A 20,203-nucleotide genomic window follows, 5' to 3' on the forward strand; every position below is an offset into this window, starting at 1 on the left:
TCTAAGCGTAAAAATGGTTATTCTCTGGGCAACTGGCCCCCTGAGCTCATAGACAGGGTCAGGGAGCAGAAGAGACCTGGAGCAGAAGAGACCTGATGCAATACATGAGGAAGTAATTAGTGACTGCTGTGCCACTTAGACACTCACAAGTCTATGGGACCAGATGGGATTCAACCTAGAGTGATGATGGAGCTGGCAGAGCAGCTCACCAAGTCACTCACTCTCCATCATTTAACATGAGTCCTGGTTAACTGGAGAGGTCCCAGATGAGTGGAGGTTGGCCAATGTCACACCCATCTACAAAAGAAAGATCCAGGGAACTACAAGCCTGTCAGGCTGGCCTCAGTGCTGGGGAAGGGTAGGGAGCAGAATATCTTGAGTGCAATCACATGGCACAAACTGGACAACTAAGGGATCAGGTCCAGGCAGAATGGTTTCAGAATGGGTTTAGGAAAGGCAGGTCCTGCTTGACCAACCTGATCTCCTTTTTTGACCAGGTGACTCACCTAGTGAAAGAGAGAAAGGCTGTGGATGTTGATTACGTGTATGTTAGGGCAGTCCTTGACACCTTCTCCCACAGAATTATCCTGGAGAAGCTGGCACACCATGGCTTGGACAGGTGCTCTCTTTGCTGGTTAAGAACTGGCTGGATGGTTGGATCTAGAGAGTGGTAGTGAATAGAACTATATCCAGTTGGTGGCCATCACCAGTGGTGTTCTCCAGGGCTCAGTACTGGGACCAGTTCTGTTTAAAAACTTTATCAAAGATTTGGACAAGGGGATCGAATGCCCCTCAGTCAGTTCACAGGTAACACCAAGTTTGGCACGGGTGTCAATATGCTGGAGGGCTGGAAGGCTCTGCAGGTGAGTCTGGACAGGCTGGATCGATGGGCTGAGGCCAATGGCCAACGGCCAACGGAGGTTCAACAAGGTGAAATGTCATGTGTCCTGCACTTGGATCACAACAACCTCACGCAGTGCAACAGGCTGGGGGCAAAGTCGCTGGAAAGCAACCCAGGGCAAAAGGACCCTGTAGTGGCTGAACATGAGCCAGCTATGCCCAGATGGCCAAGAAGGCCAATGTCATCATGGCCTGTATCAAAAATAGTGTGGCCAGCAGGACCAGGGCAGTGATTGTCCCCCTGTACTCAGCCAGTAAGGAAAGTGACACCTCAAATCCTGTTTCAAGTTCTGGGTCCCTCACAAAACAAAGACATCTAGGTCCTGAAGCATATCCAGAGAAGGGAAATGGAACCGGTGAATGGTCTGGAACACAGGTTATATGATGAGTGGTTGAGGGAGCTGGGTGTGTTCAGGCTAGAGAAAAGGAAGCTCAAAGGGACCCTATTGCTCTCTACAACGACTTGAGCAAGATGGGGGGCTGGTCTCTTTTCACAGACAGCTAGTGAGTGACAGGACAAGATGATACAGCCTCAAGCTGAGACAGGGGAGGTTCAGGCTGGACATCAGGAAGAATTTCTGCTCAGGAAGGTGGTGGAGTTACCATCCCTGGAAGTGTTCAAGAAGACTTAGATGTGGCACTTAGTGCTATGGTTTAGTTGACATGGTGGTGTTTGGTCAAAGGTTGCATTTGATGATCTTGGAGGCCTTAATTATCCTGTGATTCTACAATATTGGTATACACAAATGAATCTGGCATCCTTTATAAATGCAATTCCAACAGAAGTAATATCCAGATAGTAATACCTAAAAATGCTAGATTATGTCATTTTAGAAAATATTACCTGCAGAGTGCTGTGAAGTACCATGCATTTCACTGGAATGACTAGTTGATGCTTTCAATTCTGGCAAAGCTGTTGATGCACCAGAGCTTTCACCTGCATTTTCATTCAGTGTCCTCAGTATTGTGGTAATATCTTCCTGACTAAGAATTAGCTTTAAGAGAGATTGGAATGGAAATCAGAACAACTCTGTTCACATGACTTTTGGTAACTAAAATCTAAGCTTACAAATAAACAGATAAACCAAATTAATCTCATCTGAGTCTCTGTTTAGGACACTAAACATTCTTCTCAAATTCACACAACACCTTGCAGTAATTTCTAGAAATTGGAAGTCAGTCACACATTATTTTGTTCTCATCCACAAAATTTCCCTACCATGTTACAATTTAGAAACCAGAATGTCAGAACACATACATATACAGTTTGACTTACAGTCAACCAAAATTTTTATCTGCATTTAGTGACAAGGCACTAGTTACTCTACATTAATACTATTAATACTATTAATACTATTAATACTATTAAAAGTTCTGTTTCAAAATCTTGCAAGTTGGTTTTCCTCATACACTTCACAACCTTTCTATTTCTTAATGTTAAATTTAAATCATCCTAGGATGAATCCCATCTGGCCTCACAGATTTGTGAGTACGTATGTGGCACAGCAGCTCACTAATTACAATTCAGGCTTGTCATAGGTATAAATTCAGCACTGCTATTGAACAAACCAATAAACCCCAACTTTTCCAATCCTTCATTGAAAGACATTGACAGGTAAAAGCCTAGAACAGCATAACCATTTTTAACTAGCAACAGTAATTCATAGTACAAGGTCTTCCTGGAGTATCACAGATGAAATACAGAGCTTACACTAGAACAGAAATCTATTAATTTCCTTTTCCCCTATGAAACAACAAAATCTACTCTGTGTCTTGAAATCAAACAATACCTTAACTACTGAGCCTGGACTTTATATAAATAGAGAAAAATGAATCTGTTTTGCACACATATTTTAACAGTTTCTTTCAGAAACGAGTGCTTACATTCATAGGCTTGAGTCGGCCAGATATTTCAATATCGGGAACTTCATTATACCATGCAGCAGCTAAATTTCGTTCAACAGCTACTTCTAGATTGACTGGCTGCAGCAACTGTACTTCAGTTTGCAAAGAATCTTGCTCATAGTAAGACCTGTGAAAAGAAGAAACAATACTCCCAGCTTCAACATATTTCACATTCTAACAAACACATCTCTGTCTTTTCCTCATCTTTTTAAATAATGCTATAAAACTGCCCTTATACTACCCCAAGTAGCTCTAGATAAAGCCTTACTCCACGAACTAGACATCTTCCCTTGGCAGGGAGGAAGTACTGGGCACATATCAGGCATGCAACACACAAACTCTCCCAAGTCAGGACCTCTTACCTGCTCTCCAGTGGAGAGCTATTCCTTCTTTCCTCAGTACTCTTCAACAGTGTTTGAAAAGCCCCTTCCCTTCCCTCTCCCCTCATGAATCCCCTGCACCAAGGACCATTTTCAAACAGTTCTTTATGGCTAACTCAGTACCTTTGCTGCTATGCATAGCTTGAAAACCCCATCAAAATAGTCTAATACAAATAGGTGTATAACCTGTCCCAAAGTAATGAATAATGCATAAATATATAGTAATACACAATTTACCCTAAACAAACATTTGCTTCAAACATTCTTCTATTTAAAGATGTGTAGATTGCTCTTTTCCTAAGACATACATTTTCATTGCTTTAAAAAAACACTAGTTTGCTGTTATATTCCAAGATAATAGTGTATCTGTCAATCACCAACCATAAACTAATTATTTAACAACTCCTCAAAGCTCTATAACTGAAGAATACCAAAAGGATTTAATGGATTTTAAAAATATCGACACTACATTACCTGTATAACTTCAGTTCACTCAATTTCACTGTCATAGAGTCAATAACAGGTGGGAGATTATACCGTGTTTTTGTTTTAGCAATAAAGAATTGGTTCTTCACAGTGATCAGACCAAGATCAGCCACCAGGACATTTGCAGACATTGCTGACTGAGGAACTATCACAACAGGTGCTTTGATATTGATATCTAGTGCCAAACGGGAACTACGCTCTGCTAACTCTTTTACACCTGTAGCTGCTTTCTCTGCTGCTTGAACAGTTGCCTCAGTAAGAGCTTCCTTGGCAGCTTGAAAGTTATTTATAAAAGCCTAGGAAAAGAATACAGGTCTCAGGAATTAATTATTAAGAATTACAGTACTTCAAAAACACTATGAATCATAGTTATTTAAACAGCAAAGCATCCTAAGATGTTATTTTTGCTATATACTTTGTCCAGATTCTTTAATAGGATAATCTTCCCTCAAATATGACAAATTATGCATACATAAAAATAAATTGCTATCCTAAATATTTGGAAAATTAGACAGTAAGAGCAATGACCTTGTAACATGACTTGTAGGAATTACGTTTTATTTAATCACACAAGCAGCAAAAGATTGATTCACTTAGCAAAATTTATGGAAAGGGCATTAATTTTCAGGGTTTCTTACTTATATTTCAGTGTTAAAAATAATGAATGGATGTATACTTAACAGCTGTCACAAATCATCTAAGAAAACCAGTATTATTAATGACAGCAAACCTTTTTGCTTACTCATCTGCTCCACAGTAAAAAGCACATGTAGAGGAAAAATAAATAGCCCAACCATCAATCCCAGTAAAGTTTTTACAATAGTATATCGGAGCTCTTACACAAATGGATAACACCCCATATGGAACACTCTTATCCCTTTCTTGCTCTGACAACTTCATCTATATGCTAAAAAACAGTATCTGGAAAATTTAACTTACCAAAATAGACGAAACAAACTTTTTGACAAAAACTACTTGAATACACCCAACAGTTAGGTAAATACGATTGTCAACAACATCCATGTTTGTGTATGCAATGCCATCTGTAGCATTCACATATGATACCATTCTGAAGTTGAAGACTTCTTTTTCTGTGATGTAAAGAGCCTTAAGAAGAAAAAAAATAGTATCTCTATTGTAGAACCTTACATACTGGAGAAACTTAACGTCAAAACAAAACGCAGTACCTCACACCACTAAGACATTTTTACTTCAAATATCTCAACAATATATGAAAATAAAAAAAGGAATTAAAAAAATCCATTGATAGCTGAAAATATTCAGTTGACGTGTCAGCTTGAATAATTCTCTTCGCTAAAGTCAACAGAGTAAGAGGCACAATGAGCAGCTGAATATCACAGTTGCACAAATTAATATCAGCCTAATAATTACTGGTTGTGGGAGCAAAATCAATCTGTCATACAGAGAATGCTACTCTCAACAAATACATAAAACATGACTGAAAAAAATCACAGTAGAGAGCAGAGTCTACAAAGTAAGTTTAAGTTTAATTTAACATCCATTCAAAAAAAAATTCAATGATACATGCATATGCCCACCTTTTTATACAATGCTGTCTCATCAGAATCCACAATAATGATGTTCTTCAGTTTTGCAGTCACATTCGTTGCTGCTTTCTTCACGATCACTTGGCTATCCAGACCTCAAAAAATGAGACATAGAAAATCTATACACTGTTACAGTTACAAAGTTTTGTGTCTTTGTGATTAAAGTTTTCTTCCTACCTTCAATGTGAATTTCAGCTATTCTGCGGTTTTTCTCTCTGATAAAAATACGCAAACATGATAAATCTGCACAGATAATGAGGTCAACAACATCGTCACACTTCGATTTTTTTGATGCTATGGGAAATAAAGAATAACAAAAGTTATCATTCTTCAGTGAGGACATGTAGTATTTTGGTATCCCTTTGAACTGCACAGCAAGCAAGATGTTCATGCTCCTCAAGTATAACGCAATAACTGTAAGGCCATCAAAAGTCTTAATTCATACCAGGAAAAAAACGAAAAAAACCTGACAACAATTTATGGGTTTTCTATTTACATTGACTCAGTGCCTCCAATACACAGCAAAGGTACGCCTTGACCTATGTGTCAGAAAACTGCACATAGTCAAGGATACAACCTTTTAAGTATATATAGCCCTAAGCAAAATTTCTCATATCAAATATCATTAACAGGTTTACAAAGATAGAAAATACATTTGTTTTCCTCCTTACTTAAGTGAAGAGAGAGGAATGAAAAAAGGAAACAATAATAAAGAAACTTACTTAATTTTTTAAGAACATCCTTCTTCTCCTCTGTTTTTTCATGGACTGGTTCTTCGGCAACTTTAGTTCCTTGTTTGGGTAGAAGATTATTCAGATAGTTCATAGCATTCAGCAGAGCTTCAGTATGCAAATGAACATCTAGAGAAGAGAAGTTCACCTAAAAGAAAAATCTTTATTTATTCAGTATGCCTCTCCTCCCACCCTGAGAAAATTATGTTAAAAAAAGATATCATACCTTTATTTTTTGTAGAACATTCTGACAGACAGTTTTCAGTTCTGGTCCCTTAATATCAGTCTATTTCATCAAAAGTGCACATAAAACAAACAAATCAGAAGTTCGCAAATTCCATTAGAGAAAACTTATTTTCAAAACCACTACAATTTAAGATGTAAAACTTATTCTGTTGAAGGAGCAGACAGACTTTGCACATGACACTCAAGATGTTAAAAACATCACTAAGTAAGGAAAAAACCTTCAACATCTGCTCCATGCTAATGTGATGTTTGTGACAGGCTTACAATTCAAAAGCTAAGTCTACTCTTTCCTAACCTTTGTATACTCCAGAGTGAGAAGATCATCTTCTACATTATCCAATGTAGTAATTATGTAAACTGGCTTGTCATTATCATCTAAAAAAAAAAGGAAAAAGAAAAAGAGAATATAGAAATTTACTTTATTTAAAAGAAAAAAAATTAAAACTTTCTTAACTATAAACTGCAAACTAGGCTACTAGCTGTTATTCCTGTTTAATCACGAAACCTCTTTTGCAGACATGAAATAGTTAAATGTCTCTCTACAATCATCAGCACCCGAACATATTTACCAAAACACTAACAAGAGGATGAGTTCCTGCTATACTTCCCCTCAGCCCTGGATTTAACTTAGGAAGCAAATCTTCCTTATCTGACAAAAGCCCTACAGAGTTTTCGAAGACAAATTCACAGTGTTATTTGTGAATAATTCCTTGACCAAGTTATAAATACTTACCCATATACTCTGGGCACAGAAGACCAACTTCACGAAGGAAAGCATTTCCAGTCATGTCAAATGTTCTTAATTTAAGTTCAGTGCCTAAGCCCAAAATATCAAGCTGGAGCACAGGCATCTCAGTATTACCAGTGTGACGGCATAACTTAATTAAGACCTGAAAAAAAAGAACCAAAACACACATCCAAAACCAGTAAGGGACCATAAGAGGTATAAAAACCTCTTAGTTTTTATACAGGATATAACATATTTACTTATATTTTATTGGCTAATGTCTATCTGTGTATTGATCATTTAACTTTATACAGCCAATGCCTTGGAAAAAAATAATTCAACAAGCATTACTGGTTGCTGTTACTGTAACAAAAACTTCAAACATTCATGCATGTAATACCAAAGTAACAGTAACAAACTAAGTTATTTTTAAAAACAATTCTGTACAGCACTCAGCAATGTTCAATACAGTCAAAACTAGATTTTCAGTCAGCACGAAGTGTTTACTACTTTCACTGGAATTTCTCTGAACTCTCCTGCTAAGAGTTAGATTCCCAAGCAGAATGTCAGGCAAGAGGATTTACTACATTTCCACCCATGCATGACAATACTGTTGTTAAATAAAGACCTAGCTGAGCTGTTGTATCTGACTGACAACCAAACAAATATACGTATTCTTCCTTTCCATGTAATGCTGTCTACAAATAAGGAAAATCAAAACAAAATCCAGTAAGTAATTTTAAACTATGAGGATGACAGAGGTGATTTCTAATAGATTCCCATTTTTTTTTTCTTAAAGATTTAAAGTTAGTTGCTATTAGAGAATAATGTAAAACACAGCATCTTCCTTTTAGACTAGTAGTTCTTAAATAAGGTCTTGTCATCACACAAACAGTATATTTCAGTTTTATCTGTAGCAAAGGTGTAGTATATAGTATGCTACAAGCTAGCTGTGATGTGTTGAAGACATTCTGTGAGCCCTACCCTAAAACAGAATTTATAAAGTTAACTGAATTTGTACGATTTAATTTTTAAATAAATTAAAAGTAAAAAACAGTGAGTAGCAGGAGCATTAAGTGTTAAGAGGTCACCTCTTTTACAAGAAGAACTGATACAGTTAGAAAGTGTTCTTGCATTTGGATAAAATACTCTTTTTTCCCCCCAAAGCCTGAAATAGCAAGAACACAGAAAACTCTTCATAACAAAGATGTTACAGATTCATGTGTATGGACAACAGCAACTGAGAAAAACTAGAGGAGAAAAATATGGTGCTTTTTACAAGATAAAACATCAATGAAGTTTTCCCACTAACCACAGCAGTATCAAGTCACAAGCACATATTTAGCTAAAACAAGTATGTAATGTGATTTCTGAGCCATAGGTAAAGAAATTCAGTGACAAAGTGAATTGGGAAATCAAGTGGATAAATCAAAGCATTTCAGTGATGACAAGGATACAGAAGCACAACTACGACTTGGCAAAAGCTCTGCATAATAGTTTTAGGAAAAAATGGGGAATTAATATCTCTGCAGACATGGATTTATAAACCCAACAAACAAGGAAAAAAAATTTCCCTGATGCGCTTCAGGGAAATTTAAAAAGTAATTTTACCTCAGCTACTTCAAACCTTAGCTGGAATTCTGTCATATTTTTCAAAGATTCTTGTTTACGTAGGGTTTTTCGCCTTGTACTGCCGGCTCGCTTGAGAGAATCAGATGGGGCTTCAAAAAATGGCACATCTTCCACAGGACTGCTTAGTGCATCATAAAATTCTTCTTCTGATTCTAAGGATTAGTTCACAACAACATTACATATGCAGTTTACACAGCTAGTATTTTACAGTACTGTGACCTAGACTTTTTACATCTATATCTATAAAAGCTTAAACATACAAGTATCTAGCTGACAACTAACAACCAATAAAATCTGTTTCCATAACCATCTCAACTCCTGCCTTCACAACTTTACACCACACCTACAGCTGCCTCCATCACGTCACCATAAACTTCAGCTCTCATTAGCTAATTCCTTCATCAGCATTCTTTCACTTGTGGCTTTGCAAAAGACAGCACACAAACGATGCATTGTCTTGCCTCTGGTGTGACCTAACAGCTTAATTTGTCTGCTGGTCAGACTGCTCTTGACAGTACAGGAGCCTTTGCCTCAGTATCAGGCACATTACTTGGGGTTTCTCCCAGCTGTAGATCCCCCATTTCAGAGAGACTCCTAGGAACTATCAAGCTTTTAATCTACTTGACTTTATTGCAGAAATATAACCAAGATAAATAGATTGCACTGTCTTGCGAAGGTCTTCTCCTTTACCTAAAAACCAAAAACACTGAAGTATAAAGTAACTGTGGAAGAAATATCCTTCTAAAAAAACTCAACAAATTACATGAAGTATTTTCTAAAGCTTAAAAGCAGCTCTGAGCTCTTGGAGGGTGAAGATAGAGAATTAACATAAATCATTTAAAAGGACTGCATGGCTGTATCTAAAGCATAGATTAAAAATCAGACTTGATTCAATTCTAAATCTAGCTATTACTTTCTCAAATTACTTGTTTCCAACATGCATTCTCATTTCAGCCTAATTTTTAAGAACTGAAAGACATTTCCACTCTACCTTGGACACTTAAAGGAACTCATATAAAAACAGATGAAGATGTACAAGTACATATTTCTACACATGCCGCATACACACTGATGTTAAAGCTACAAAGTAGACATAAAAATTAACTATGCTGGTAATTTTGCTAGTGTTTGCTAACCACATATATCATTAACTAAAGAAAGGAGTAGTAGTTTAGCTCTCTGTTTCTCCAGTTGAGTGTTTTGGCATCACAAACATGACTGACACTGAAATAACATTGATATATTGGATTATTTTTCTAATGTAATAACTAGATGAAATGTTAGGATCTAGCTAAGCTGTTTTGAATAGGAAGGCAGTATTGAACACAACTGGTTCTCCCACAGCCAATCTTCTGCTTTATCCAGTAGAAGTCAAGATGTTTGTTTACAGAAACACAGCAGTTTCTAACAGTCGTAATTTTGGTACCTTCAGTACCAGATAAATAAATCCACCTAAATAGGACAGAAATCCTTCACCATAAGAAAATAACTAAAACCATCATCAGAGGACTAAGTACATGCTAAAGCTAAATATGTCATACTACTTCAGATGCCCTGAATAGAGCTTTGCAATAGCATATGCCCTGACAAAAATAAGGCCACCATACCAAATAAAATTTTACTGCTATACCCTTCAGGAGGGGAATGACAAAAACAAGCATGCAGAATTTTATTGCTATGAGAAAATACTCAAGTAGTTTATACAGTATCAATTATAAGATAAACAGAATATAACACTATTCAGCCCTCAAGAACTTGCAACAAAGCCCCATATCCTTCCTTACAGCAAGAATAGTAAATTAATTCAAAGAACTAAAAAACTTCTTGACTTGACCTGCTTCTTAAGCAAGATTTTAAAATAGATTATATTACCTGACTCAGCAAATGAATGAAGATCCAAAACAGGATACATGCCTTGAGATAAATGTGGTGCTGAAAGCACAGGAGACAGTGCTGCCTGAAACAGGAGATACCATAAAATTTTTTCTTGTGTTTATTGGTCATGCTATTGCATGCATATATGCTGCATCAAAGTTTTACAGCTTAGGGAAACTTCGCTTAAGCGCAAATCAGTAAAGTTTAACACATTACTAAAATTATAAGCATGGGGAGAAATGAGGCCTAAAATAGGTAGAAGCAGCAGCTATTGCACTTGCATCTAGCTAGTGAGAACACACTAGGAAACAGTGAAGAGGTTCAAATACTCAACTTCACAGACCAAAAGATGGTCAGAAATGGCATGTTATATGAAAAATCATAAAAGACAAAACCTAGTCCCTCAAAGAACTACAATACAGCAACTTCAGAGAACAACAAAGATCAACAGTTCTTTACAAAAATAACCCAAGTGCCAGGTGGGGAAGAAAGAAAAAAGAGCTACACAAAAAATTAGAGCAGACAGTAGAATCATGGAAACATTTATGTTAGAAAAGACCTTTCAGATCACCAAGTCCAACTGTAAACCTAGCACTGCCAGGAACATGGCTTAGTGATAAAACTTAAATGCCACATCTACAAGTCTTTTAAACAGCTGCAGGGATGGTCACTCATCCACTGGGCAACCTGCTCCAATGTTTGACAATCATTTCGGTGAAAAAATTTTCCAAATATCCCATCTAAACCTCCTCTGGAGCAATCTGAGGCCATTTACTCTTGTCCTGTCACTTTTTACTTGGGAGAAAAGACCAACACCGCAGTCTTTCTTGGAGTGAGGAGCCCAAAACTGAGCACAGGATTCGAGGTGGGGCTCTACCAGTGCCAAGGACAGGGGGACAATCACTGCCTTGGTCCTACTGGTCACACTATTGCTGATACAGGCCAGGATGCCATTGGCCTTCTTGACCACCTGAGCACATGCTGGCTTATGTTCAGCTGCCTGTCATACAGCACCACCAGCTCCTTTCCTGCTGGACAGCTTTCCAGCTGCTCTGTCCCCAGCCTGTAGCACTGCTTGGAGTTGTTGTGAACCAAGTGTGGGACCTGGTACTTCGCCTTATGGAATTGCACTGCTTCACACATATGGGGAAAAAAAAAATCAACCAGTATACTGAGGGGAGACCTCACAATAGTCTTCATCTTTCTCACAAGAAGCAGCAGAGGGGCAGACACTGATCTCTTCTCTCTGGTAACCAGTGACAGGACTCAAGGGAACAGCATGAAGGGGTGTCAGGGAGGTTTACACTGGGAAAAGGTCCTATCCCAAGAAGGCCGTTGGGCACTGGAACAGGTTCCCCAGGAAAGTCACAGAACCAGTCTGACAGAGTCAAGAAGCATTTGGACAATGTTCTCAGTCACATGGTGTGACTCCTGGGGATAGTCCTGTGCAGGAGTTGGATTTTGATGATCCTTGTTGGTCCTTTCCAGGTCAGGATAATCTATGATTCTGAGTCTTCAGCTGTGAAATGCAGTTATGCATGGCCCAGAGTAGTAACTGAAAATACATGAAATGCCACTAGAGTACACTATAGAACAGGAATCCTCCACTCCACATGGTTTCATACATGATAGAATTAAATTCTCTTAGTAAAGGTATCCAAATGGTTTATCTACCATCAAGTCTCAGAAAGCAATCTCAGCAATCTGAGTTTGTAAAGAATTCTCACCTTCAAGTTCGACATGCACATGTATTAAACATGTGCCTTGCACAGAGTGGTAAAGTAAGAGAACTGTACACTGTGTGCCCCTTCTTCTTGAGTGTCTTTGGTTCTGGACTGCATGGTTGACAGGAGTTCTTTCTCTGCACCACCACACCTTCTCCTCCCCCTTGTTACTGCACCTCTCAAAGCTCAGGCTCAGACAATTATTCACAAAATCACAGTATCAAATCTAGACATTATGGCAACAAGAAACACTCATCTTTAATATTGTTTCCAAGGCTACATTTTTCATCTCACTCTTAACATTTCAACATCTCTCTTGGTCTCCAGCCTACCTAATCTGACTTTACCAAGTATATTCATGCCTATGAGTAATAAACAAAGTATTCAAGAGTCTTGTAACTGTGAAAGTGTGTCATTTGTAACACTTCCACATTCTAACAAAACATGGAGAAAAAACTGTAAATTTGACTTCATAGTACTAAATCATGAAAAATAGCCTTCCACATCGAAGTGGACTGTGTTCTTGAATTAAAACACTGAGCGCAAAAATGTAGAAGGATCTGTTCCAAAATGTCTTCTGTTTTCACAGCTCAAGAACACTTCCACCACTAACTCAAAATGTAAAGAAGAAAACAGCACTCACATCCTTTTCAGTTCAGAAGTGATGTGATGCTAACAAAGTTCAGAAGAATTACAGCTGTAAGGATGAAAGTATGGCAATATACCAGCCACCACCAAAGCACAAAATCCACTCAAATTAACCAGCAATTAAAGTCTGTCAAGGTCTAAAGTAGATGGAAGCTTGAGCAGATGGGTTTTAAGCTTACGTTTTGATACGGATTCACATATAATGCAAATATATTCATACTTGGTCCACAGTCTTCCCTCACCTCATCTAGTGTATATCACAACTAATGTACAGATAATACTAACTACTTCAAGGTCACTTAAAATACTTCAGATGTAATAGCTGAATTCTATAATTAAATTCAAGCATAGTCAGTGTTAGAAAGCACAGGGCAATCATCTTATACATGCAGATTCTATTTATGTAAAAGTGAAGTCCCAATACCTACCCTCAAAAAAAGTTAGTCTGTGATTAGTTGCACAAAACAACAGAGATTAAGGCAGCTTTTGGTCGGGTATACTACTAGTATATGAAGAGTGAAAAAGAGCAGGTCAGAATTAGCTAAAATTTTAACAGCACCACTAAAGAGATGGCAAGAACCACACACAGAAGTGAAACAGTCTTCGCTCTAAATATACTTTAAACAGGTATACATGTCTAATTGTTGCATTTACTGTTAGTAAATAGTATGCTAATATAACCCACAGAAAGTACCAAGCTGTAGCAACAGCCTTCCAGAACAGGGCAGAATAATTTGTACAAAGATGGAAAGATTATCAAATAATCTAAAAAACCCCAAATACAAAGATGACCGCTAGTCCTTTAGAACCAAGTGTGCGAGTTATTAAGTAACAACACATTGTTAGAAGTATTTACAAATGACAGAAAAATTGAGAGCCAAATTCTGTCTTTAACTTTTAAGATGAGTCCTATTCTAATGATAGAACTGTTTTACACATATGTAAAACATAGCCAGATCACACAGACTAGTCATGTCAAAAATTAGCAACTGTGAGTTCATTTCCTAATTTTGTTAAGAACAGCTCAAAAGGTGAAATACATTTTTCAGGAATAATAAGAAGGGGGCAAACTTCTGTTCTGAAGAAGGTATAAAACAGTGACCCAAACCATTTTCACTAAGGAAAGGGGGTGGGGAAAGAGCAAGAACCACCCTCCAAACTCGTAATTGTTTTGAGTGCAGAAGAACTTCCACCCCCGAGCTACATTGTGTAATGAACTTGAAATGGGAAAAGCACTGAGGTCTGATGAAAAAAACCTGCTACTTTTGCCAGACAGGCATTGTTTACAAAACAGATAGTGAATACATTTTGTTTGGCTTTTGAAACTTTCATCTAACATCACATAATACTTGAACTTCAAAAATTACAGCATTTAATGTTTTCTTCACTACATGAAACAGCTGAACACAAATTCTCCAGCACTATGATACATGTGTAAATACAAAGGTACAACTAAACTCATCTTCAATAAAACTGAGTACGTTTGTTAGTCAAGATAATTATTAACTACAAATTAATTCCCATAGTAGTAAAACTCTGAGGGGTTCTATTTTAAGTCCAAACACTGGACAACTATTTCATAATTATTGGCTAAAGTTCACAATAAACTAAATAGCAAGAAAATTTTCTACAGCTTTAGAGAAAGAGCTAACTTTTTCAAGAGGCACTAGGCCAATGCTTGTTCTCCACTTTCTTTGTGCACCTTTCAAAACTGGAATGCTAATATCAAGAAGGTATTTTTCTGATCATTTTTGATGAAATCTCTTTTAAAAACCTTACCTCGGTTACTTTTGGAGGAGAACTGGTAGCAGGTGCACTTTCTGGCTTAGGAATGCTATCAATTAGCTCCAAAATACTTGTCAGCTTCTGGTCTGATATTTGGATAGAAAGTAAAGGCAACTGTCCAGAGAGTTTGAACCTGTTTTTTAAAAAACCAAAGTCAAAAGTTCCACAGTTAAAACAATCAATCTTAAATTTTTTTCAATCAAACTTCATATTAATTTTCTTCTGAAAAACACGTAAGTCTTCCTGGTCAGAAAATTATTCATCTAATCATTACATGTAGTGTGTATATATATGTATATATATGTGTGTGTGCATATATACATGCAACCCTTCTGTTGCACACAGAAAAGTTACTTAATCAGAAAATACCCATTCATTAATTTATAATTTATATTATAATACTAATTAATAATTTATATTTCCATTTGCTACAAAGTCTCGTGGATCAGGACTACAAACAGTACTAATAACCACTTCCCGTTAGGCTGCATAAGGCATATTTTCCTTACAATCAGAAATTGCTCCCTCTAGTTCATGTATTTAATTTAATTACTCAGTAAATCACATAACTGAGCTTTTACACAGTATCTTACAGAAGAGAAGGTGGAGGGGGTTTTGCATATGAAATGTTCAGGGCTCAAAGCTCAAAAAAAGTATACAAAATACTTCCTAGAAGTCATGTACAGCCAAGTGGACTCTAGCAGTAGTCTGGATATTTAACAAAGAAATAAACAGTATAGCAATACAGGATATAAAATAATAAAATAACCATTACTAAAAATGACAACAGTAAAACACATTTTAAGTGTATTTGAATAGGCTTTGGCCAAAAAAGAAGTAGAATCATGTCAAACATAGACATTGAGTTTTTAAAGACCTAAAACACAACTCAGTTTCTCATAAAAGTGAGTGTAACAGAAGTAAGCAGAAAATTGGCTCAAAGAACATTATTGTGCTTTTATTACAACTTCTAGTTAGAAGAGATAAAGAGGTCTGTTCAACAGGTAACTGTTGAACCAAAAGGCAGCACCAGATGCTTAACACGTAGTGTGTAAGGAACAAGACAAGCTACTTCCTTCCATTTTTGATGCTCTTAACAAACTTCTCAGTCTTCAAAGGAACATAAAATATAAGACTGAAGATGATGTGAGAACCAAAAAGCTCCGTATTTTCAATCCATCTCAGCTAACCTTGATACTTTAAGAGTATCTGAAAAAACAACTTCTGACACTTAAGCAAGCACAAAATAGTACATGTTAAACTGTGACACTAACCAGTTTTCATCAGATCATTAATTTCTTCACATCCTTAAAATTACAGGATTAATTCTCAACTACTAATCTTACTCTTATTCCAGTTCTATCAGGGAGAGATTTAGACTCCTCCTTTTTTTTTTTCTTTTTTGTTCTTTCATTATTATGGAGAGGGTTAACGTATGTAGCCACCGGGTTTGAAGGGACCTCTCTCTGCTGTGCTCCTCAGTTGTTGGAGGAGCATACAATAGCAATTCTCACTTTCATTTCACTTAAACCTCTCTACAAAAATTTGTGTATAACGTTAAAACACACATTTTTGATGAGTGAGTGTACAACAGACAGCCCATACAGTTAGAAGGAAGACACTCAGCAGATACAAAGCAGACAACTGCAAATAATCTCAGCTCTCTACACCCCTCCTTAAAACAAAAGCTTTTAAGGTGTGGAAAACCTCCAGATCTGTAGAGATCTAAGAGATCCTCATCTGTAGAGACTGAGGCAAGGAGAAGCTAAGTACTCCAATTGATGAGGAAATGTGTGCAGAAACTTCCTTCAAGTTTAGTCTGGTTGTATTTACAGAGAAAGAAATGTTAAAAGAATGCCACCATCAAAGCTGCTAATAGGTGCATTCCTTCACACTGGAATTTTTATTGTGTTTATAATGAATGTTATTATATAGATGCTCTTAACATTGCTATCCTAATACTTTCTTCACACACCTTCAAAAACCATATGACAGACACTTCCTCCAGAAAATGGAGGAACCATATGACATGATAAAACAAACATTAAAAAAATATAAAACCTTATACAGGCTATAAAACTACAGAATCATATCTGTGCTTCTAAATGTGAAGTGACAGAAACCATAAGGAACATCCTGTTACTAGAAATGGAAGAAATGCAGATATACATATCCAATCAGAATGAAAGACCATTTTCAGGATTAGGAAATATGAGTGGATGAAAAGACAGATAAACAATGGAAGTGCCTTGGTACAATAGTGATTAACAAAATTACCTAAATTGGTATTCTCCTCAAGCAATACAGAAATGTGCCTTTCTAAACAAAGCAAGGACAAAGCCTAGTAAATTCATTACTGTTTTGAACAACAAAATTGCAAGGAATTCAAATGAATTCGATGGTCACTGGAAGACAATCAATCAAAGAATCAAAAAACAGAGACACCCAACCACTTGCTTTTCAGATGACTAACTGTAAAACAGGGGCTTTCCAAACTAAGAAACTAATTCGTAAAAACCTACTACACTAAACAAAAATTCTAGTACTAGGTTTTGCTGTAAAACTAACATCTTTCCACTCATTTTTCTCAACAGAACTATGCTGTTCTATGCAGACAGTTCAAAACACTAATTAAAAAAAAACTCTAGAAAAATATCATTCTGGGCTTACATGACAGTATACTTAGAAAAATTGAAATTTAAAAGATACATGTATACTAAAAATACATTTTTATTTATATGTAACTGATGTAAGCATAATACCCTATTCAACTATACTTCCTAAAATTTACAGTTTAGGGGATTCTTGCTGAAACAAAAGATAGAGTTAACTTTTACATTTATACCCAATGTGATACAGAGGAAAAACTAGGGAGAAATTTTCGAGAATCAGTTTGGACACATTAACTGGCAAAGCACACCTGGTAGCCAAGACAGTTAGACAGGTAGTATTGCAATACTGCAACAGGTGTTCTCATTAAGAGAAGACATTCAGACATTCCGTAATCCAGGTTATACTTGCAAAACTTCAAGAGATGTCAATTACAAATCTACATTAAAACTATGTTATTCCATGACCATAGAAATTAAATTTCACTTTCTAACATAAAAAGATTCCTGTGAATTGTATTCCCCTTATTTGACCTTCTTCACCAAACAGAGAAAAAGTAAGGAGGGAAAACGTAACATCTTTTGTAAGCATCAAAATTCAGAATCCGGCCTCCCAGGTTTCCAGAAGGTGGCAGTATTACACCACGCAATCATTGACCATTATTAACAGCACTTATTATTTTGTTCTGATTGGTACAATTTCCATAACTAACAAGATATTGCTAAATAAGCCTAAGGGCAAACTTCAAGGCATTACGGGCTGTTTCCTGGAGAAGTGATTCACAGCAGGTAAACTAATTAGAGCAATAAGGCAAGTCAAAAGAGAGGGAGTATGATAGCACATTACTTCTCAAAATATTTGTTGTTATTTATAAAAGAGATTTTAAGTTCAGATTTTTAGTTCCTTGGTATTTTCAGTAAGAACTGAAATGCAGCTACTAGTAAGACTGAATTAAAAGAGGCAGTAATATTTTTAATAAAAATTTTTAAATGTATTAAACATACTACTATAACATTCTATCACCTTCTCAATATCTAAAAACTTATTTATTTTCTATTTTTCCAGAAAAATGTATTTTACTTCCAAGATTTACACATAACCAATGCAAAAGAGCACAGGTATGATTCTTATTTTTTTCTCTTTTCCCCCTCAAAAAAGTCATTTAGCATAAAATTTCAAAATTGGGAAAAATACATACTTGGGCATTCTTGCATCTGTAACAACCATAGCCCTACTAAATTCCAGGTTTACATCCAAGGGCTGCAAGATACACTGAGATGAATTTTTTTGCTTCCGAGCTTCTTGCCAGTTCTCATCTAGAAGAGCAGAGAAAACCTACTTTAAACACTGAAAGATATTCCTTCTCAGTACACATTACAGCATTCAAGTATCTGGTATTAGTATATATGGCTAAAAATTCAGGTGCCACGATCTCTTTTACAGCTTTATCAATAGATGTATATTACACATGATCTGAACTTCAGACATACAAGACTAATTAATAATTTCTCCCATTCTCATCTACACAGCTAACCCATCCATGGGGTAGACTTCTAGGGACCCAATTTTTAACATGCACAGGTACTGGGAGTTAAGGCTTTGGATTCTCCCCTGGAACCAAAGGATTAAGAATTAAATGCTTAAGACTTCTTTGATTATGACTGACTCTGTGTTGCTAGTTCCCAAAATACTAAAGTTTCCTTTGATACCTCATTGAAATAAATTGACTCCAATTCTTGAAGTAAATTGATTCTCATCCTTTCTTTACCCTCAAAAAATCATCAAACCTACAACTATTTGTGAATTCTGCTTAAAATCTGGAGAAAAGCAAAGGCACTGAAGGAAAACACCATAAACAAAATAATTACAGTCTTATATTTATTTTGCAACAAATCAAATGAGACACCTTCAATAAAAGGGATTTTATTATAAATTTGCTAAGATTGGAATTGAAGTCCTAAAGGTACATTTTGGAAACTCATAACACGTTCATAGTACAGAATTTAGAACATTTACATTTGAAGAAGTATGTTCCAAGAGATTCTCCACTGCTTCAGCTAAAAATATGAGGCACAACAACTCCCACATTATATTTAGTCATATAAAGAAAGATTACTTTCATGAATACTTACCATGTTTGCTATACAGTAACTGCATACTGCTGAGCTGGACATCAAAACTGTCATAAGCCCTTGACATTATATCTTCAATAGTGCTTTGTCCTACTTTGAGTTCTGATAAATCAGAACGACTTTTGCTTGTCATCTTGAAACAGGACCAAAAAAAAGCATAAATCAATTTAAAAAATATTCAAAGCACTAATTCTACAAATACTTGTTCCTACCACAACAAACGATTAAGTCCTCACTATAAGGTCACAGAGTCTTACAACTGTCACAGCACAGCAAATATCTAACATTCCTAGCCTGCACCAAAACAAAAAACAGAGTATTAACACCATTTCTTCCTCAAAGAAATAAACAAAAAGTGAATTAAAATATACTGTATACTTTGTACAGAATAATTTTCTTTATTAAGTGGCTTATACTCCAAAGTATAAACTCTCTAGCCCTTTGTAATCAGTAGAATAATTCAGAATTTTTATCTATAAAATATTACTGCATTCGTCAACTCAGACACATGAAATTTATTTCTGAATCCTGTTGAATTCAGTTGAGACATATTAGAGAGGAAAAGATTATTTGGACTGTTCATCATCAATGTCTTTCCTTTAATATGAGTCAATATGCCTTTGATTCAGCTTTGGGACACCCATACTTCTGTGATATTTCACATTTATATGTGCCCTCCCTGATGTTCATCTCTGATGAAATGTGTATGTCCTCATCCTAATATGTCTAATAACTTTGGATTCATATTTGGTTTTGTCAAACCCAGGTAATATTCAAGAGAACTAAAATAAGTTTAAAAACTAGCATCTAAGACATAGCATTTATTTTTCAGTACTGCTGGACTCTAAGTCCAT

The 20,203-nt window shown here is 36.2% G+C and overlaps 1 protein-coding gene across 6 annotated transcripts in view; it reads right to left on the reverse strand.

The window, feature by feature from the left end:
• The window catches only part of VPS13A (vacuolar protein sorting 13 homolog A), a 108,389-nt gene that overhangs the window by 58,700 nt on the left and 29,486 nt on the right, over positions 1-20,203 (reverse strand). For all 6 annotated transcript variants that reach the window (XR_006016896.1, XM_042033136.1, XM_042033135.1 and 3 more), the window contains 15 exons: positions 19,350-19,482; positions 18,416-18,533; positions 14,602-14,740; positions 10,448-10,532; positions 8,555-8,727; positions 6,950-7,106; positions 6,512-6,591; positions 6,197-6,256; positions 5,962-6,118; positions 5,417-5,533; positions 5,231-5,334; positions 4,611-4,778; positions 3,660-3,967; positions 2,785-2,932; positions 1,745-1,895 (listed from right to left, as the gene is read on the reverse strand). Coding sequence is in view for 5 of the 6 variants with exons in the window: in XM_042033136.1 (XP_041889070.1) it covers positions 1,745-1,895; positions 2,785-2,932; positions 3,660-3,967; positions 4,611-4,778; positions 5,231-5,334; positions 5,417-5,533; positions 5,962-6,118; positions 6,197-6,256; positions 6,512-6,591; positions 6,950-7,106; positions 8,555-8,727; positions 10,448-10,532; positions 14,602-14,740; positions 18,416-18,533; positions 19,350-19,482 (2,098 nt within the window). In the remaining variant the exon portion in view is untranslated. The remainder of the gene's footprint in view (positions 1-1,744; positions 1,896-2,784; positions 2,933-3,659; positions 3,968-4,610; positions 4,779-5,230; positions 5,335-5,416; positions 5,534-5,961; positions 6,119-6,196; positions 6,257-6,511; positions 6,592-6,949; positions 7,107-8,554; positions 8,728-10,447; positions 10,533-14,601; positions 14,741-18,415; positions 18,534-19,349; positions 19,483-20,203) is intronic.

This window comes from Corvus kubaryi, unplaced genomic scaffold (genome assembly GCF_017639235.1).
Source record: "Corvus kubaryi isolate FWS band 111438036 unplaced genomic scaffold, C.kubaryi_AGA036_p1.0 37357, whole genome shotgun sequence".
Taxonomy (NCBI): domain Eukaryota; kingdom Metazoa; phylum Chordata; class Aves; order Passeriformes; family Corvidae; genus Corvus; species Corvus kubaryi.